Genomic DNA, 4,080 nt, shown 5'->3' with positions numbered 1-4,080 from the left:
CACACACACACACACACACACACACACACACACACACACACACACACACACACACACACACACACGCACACATACACACACGCACATGCATACATACACACATATACAGATAGGATAGTAATATATATATTATATTTTATATATTATATATATATATATATACATATATACATATATATATATTAGATATTATATATATACATATATATATATATATTATATATATTTACATAATATAAATATATAATATATATGCATATATATATATAATAAATATATATATAAATTTGCGTTTGTGTCCCGGGAATTAGAGAACTTGGAAAAGGTTGTGGAGGTACTTAGAAGTGTAGTTGGAGGGAATTTGTTGTTGATTGCTGGGGTTATAAGGGCATGAAGCAAACCCCCTACCCGCCACAAATACAGCTACCTCGACGCCATCCCGATCCACTTTCGTGTCCCATTGCAATCCCACTTTTCACCCGCAAATCATTGTACATAACATAGACGTAAACATTTAGAAAAAAAAAAAAAAAAAACACAAAGCATATCACATGTAGATATACAACTCACTCACACGTAGACACACGCACATATACATACACGCAGAGATACATAAATATTTATATATGTATATACCTATATGCACACGTGTGTTTCCAGAGTACAAACACATATAAGGACAGACATCTACACATGCTCATCTTTCGTATCTACACGCAGAAAGTGTTTTACTAAAGTGCACAAAATTCCTTCCGGTGAGATCAATTGCTCCTACCCTTTACTTCTGCTGAAGACGGCAGTTTTATAGTGTTAGCTTTTAACTTGACTAAGCTTTTGTTTCTGTTTACACATCTGTGTCGTAGCATCACTGCACACACACACACACACACTCACACACACAAGCACACACACATAATTTTACACGCAAACACGCCCGCATACCACGTCACCACATGAGTGTATATATCACCATGTAGGTGTGTTTATGTAATGTATACTGTATATAATGCATCTGACAAAAAACGGTGACCGTTACTCAATGCCTGCGTTACTGAAACCAGTAGGATTTGTCACCATGACCACCATGACCGCGGACAATGCCGTTGACGTTACGTCGATGTCAGAGTCAACGTCAACGCTAAAATCAACGTCTGCCACGGCGACGGCAGCCACGACGACGATCGGGTGTAACGCCGCCACCGCCACTACCATCACCACCAACACTACCACAAACACTTCTACAGTCACCGACGTCACCGCTCAACCGTTGGAAATATTTACGTCATCAGCGTTACTAGCAACGCCACGTTTGACGTCAACGTCGACGTTAGACCAAATGATCTGTTCGTCTGGTAAACGTCGTAATGAAGCGCACCTTGACGACGTGTCGTGGAGCAGGCTCGAACCCGCTCCTTTTCCCGTAGACAATACAGCTGGCAATCGTGTTGTTGTCAGTTCTTATACAGCCGGTGTTCGAAAGTGCGACTGTGATGCTTACACGGCTAGAGGTAGTAGCATGAGCGGTGAGGGAACGTGTAGGGTAGGCATTAGGCATTGTAAGGGGGTCAGCTGTTGTTCGAGCGGGATGGATTTTCCGCGTGACAGTAGCGGAGGTGGTGGTAAGAGTATTTATGTAAGCGGTGTTAGCAACACCGACAGTGATACTATTTATACGGGCAGTGTTAGCAACAATACAGATAGCAGTGTACACAGGACAAGTAGCGTCGACGTTAGCAACAACGGAGGCAGCAGTATTTATATGGGCAGCATTAGCAGCACTACTACAGCTACTGACAGTGATATTTATACGGGCAGCGTCGGGTTTGATAGTAAAGAAGATATTTATACTGACAGAGAGAACAGTCGCCATGTACAGCACAGTGTGTACAACGACTGTTTGTCAAATCACAAACCACTCTATCAACATTATAACACAAACACCTTTGTTCGCCACACAGATCAAAGTGCAATCACACAACAACACCAACAGTACAAGTGCCGGCAAAGTGAAGTGCCTAAACCACATAGACATAACACACACACGCATCATGCTAGGGCATTGTTGAAAACTTCCTACAGCATGAACACGCTTCCCACATTATCTATTTTCTGCCTGTTGCTGTTAAACCTGGCCGGATCAACTTACGCAAATATATGCCCCAAAGTCTGTTTTTGCCAGGCCGCAATGAACCACGTAGGTTGCTCTAAAAAGAACTTCACCGAAATCCCCGATCTTATACCAAGTGATACAAAACAGTTAAGTCTGAACGGGAATTTATTTTCCAACAAGGTTTTGGTTCGGAAAAATTTCTCGCGCCTTTCCAACCTTGAAGATTTATTCCTCAATGAATGTGGTATTGAAGTGATAACGCTGGACACATTTGCAGATCTGAGGCATTTATGCATGCTGGATTTAAGCAACAACAAATTACGTTTTATCGAGGACTATACATTTAGAGGACTGTCTTTAAATCATTTGCTTTTAAACAGTAATCCAGGGATCCAGTTCGCACCAAAAGCCTTCACGGGGTTCAGAACAATTGGTCTTCATCTCAAGAAATGTGGTTTACATAATCTGTCACTTGAAGAAATACGACCGCTAAACGGGACGGTAAATATCATTTGGTTAAACAATAATAATTTCAGGTATCTTTCAGAGGAATGGTACTATTTGCTCAAGAATTTCGAGCATGTTCGACTGGAAGACAATCCAATGCATTGCAACTGTGAGTTAGCTTGGCTCTATCGAATGTTTATTAATAATTCCAACCTCTTCCCTAAGGACAAACTCATGTCGTGCGCATCACCGAGGCGTCTGAAATCAAAGACTTTTGACATGTTAACTCTCGATGATTTCCAGTGTCAGCTACCGATATTCGAAGGGGTTGATGTTTTAGTCGGTCCTCATGTAGGAAAACTCAGCTGCAGAGCAAAAGCGGACCCGTCGCCAAAGTTGTACTGGCACAAACCCGGTGGCCTGACCGAAACTTTCCTTCCTTCGAAAGACCGTGCGATAAAAACCAACAGAGCTGTGCTTTACATACACAATCATCACACCAGCATTAGTTCTCATTATCAGTGTGTAGCTAACAACCCAGCTGGAAATGTAACCTTCAACCTACAAGTAACGTGGCCCCAGAGAGAGTCCGAAAACAAGAACAATCTTATAACCACACTTCCTACCGAAAGCAGCTTACCGAAATCCCACAGCAGAAGTTCCAACCAAACTATGAACATGGGTGATTTAACCGTCGATGTTTTATTTACATTGATGGAGCTGATAGGGGCCGTTATCGGAACATTCCTGCTCACGTTCTTGCTTTGTCTTTTGATCTTCCATTTCTTCGGAAGGCAACCACGTCCGATGGGTCCACAAGAGAAAGAACATTCAGAAAAACGTCGAACCCCGGAGAATCATTATGTTATGGCCGATATCGATGAGAGTTCGATCAAAATGATGGAACACAAGGATTTAGTTAGTTAATGGTGGCATCGATTTAAAAAAAAAAACAAAAGAAATAACAAAAACCAAACCAAAACAAAAGAACAACCAAACAAATTTAATAGTAAATAAGAAAATCCAAAGGAAATTAAAAAACTCAGAGTATCAATAAAATATAAACAAAAACAAACAAAAAACTGAACATGGAAATTGGAGAAACTCCCAAATGTGGCCACCACAACCCCAGCCTCAAAGATACAAGGAACAAGAAACAAATTTTTTAAAAATAGCATCAACATTACTATTATTACAATCACTACTGCTACTACTACTACTACTACTACTACTACTACTACTACTACTACTACTATGGAGTTTGTTTGCCCCGGGATATTTTACCACATGGAGCAAACACTGGCACTCCAACGGGCCTAACCAGAATTTCATATGACATATATATATATATATATATATATATATATATATGTATAAAAAAATGATAAAAAACTAAGATTGACCCACAGAAAGAATGACTCAAACAAACAAAACCGGATCCCCTGATGAGATGTGGATATTATTAGTGTTTTAATCTACAGGACATTAATAATAATAATAATAATAATAATAATAATAATAAT

At 40.0% G+C, this 4,080-nt stretch overlaps 1 protein-coding gene across 1 annotated transcript; it reads left to right on the top strand.

Moving 5' to 3' along the window:
* The first annotated feature begins 8 nt into the window (after positions 1-8).
* LOC106869296 (uncharacterized) lies at positions 9-3,927 on the top strand. Its single transcript, XM_014914972.2, has one exon. It carries the CDS (start codon positions 1,007-1,009, stop codon positions 3,482-3,484), a length of 2,478 nt encoding a protein of 825 aa, XP_014770458.1. The 5' UTR covers positions 9-1,006; the 3' UTR covers positions 3,485-3,927.
* The last annotated feature ends 153 nt before the right edge of the window (positions 3,928-4,080 follow it).

This window comes from Octopus bimaculoides, chromosome 22, assembly GCF_001194135.2.
Source record: "Octopus bimaculoides isolate UCB-OBI-ISO-001 chromosome 22, ASM119413v2, whole genome shotgun sequence".
In the NCBI taxonomy this organism is placed as follows: Eukaryota; Metazoa; Mollusca; class Cephalopoda; order Octopoda; family Octopodidae; genus Octopus; species Octopus bimaculoides.
The sequence above is the reverse complement of the archived record's forward strand: the minus strand, read 5'-3'. Positions and strand labels throughout refer to the sequence as shown.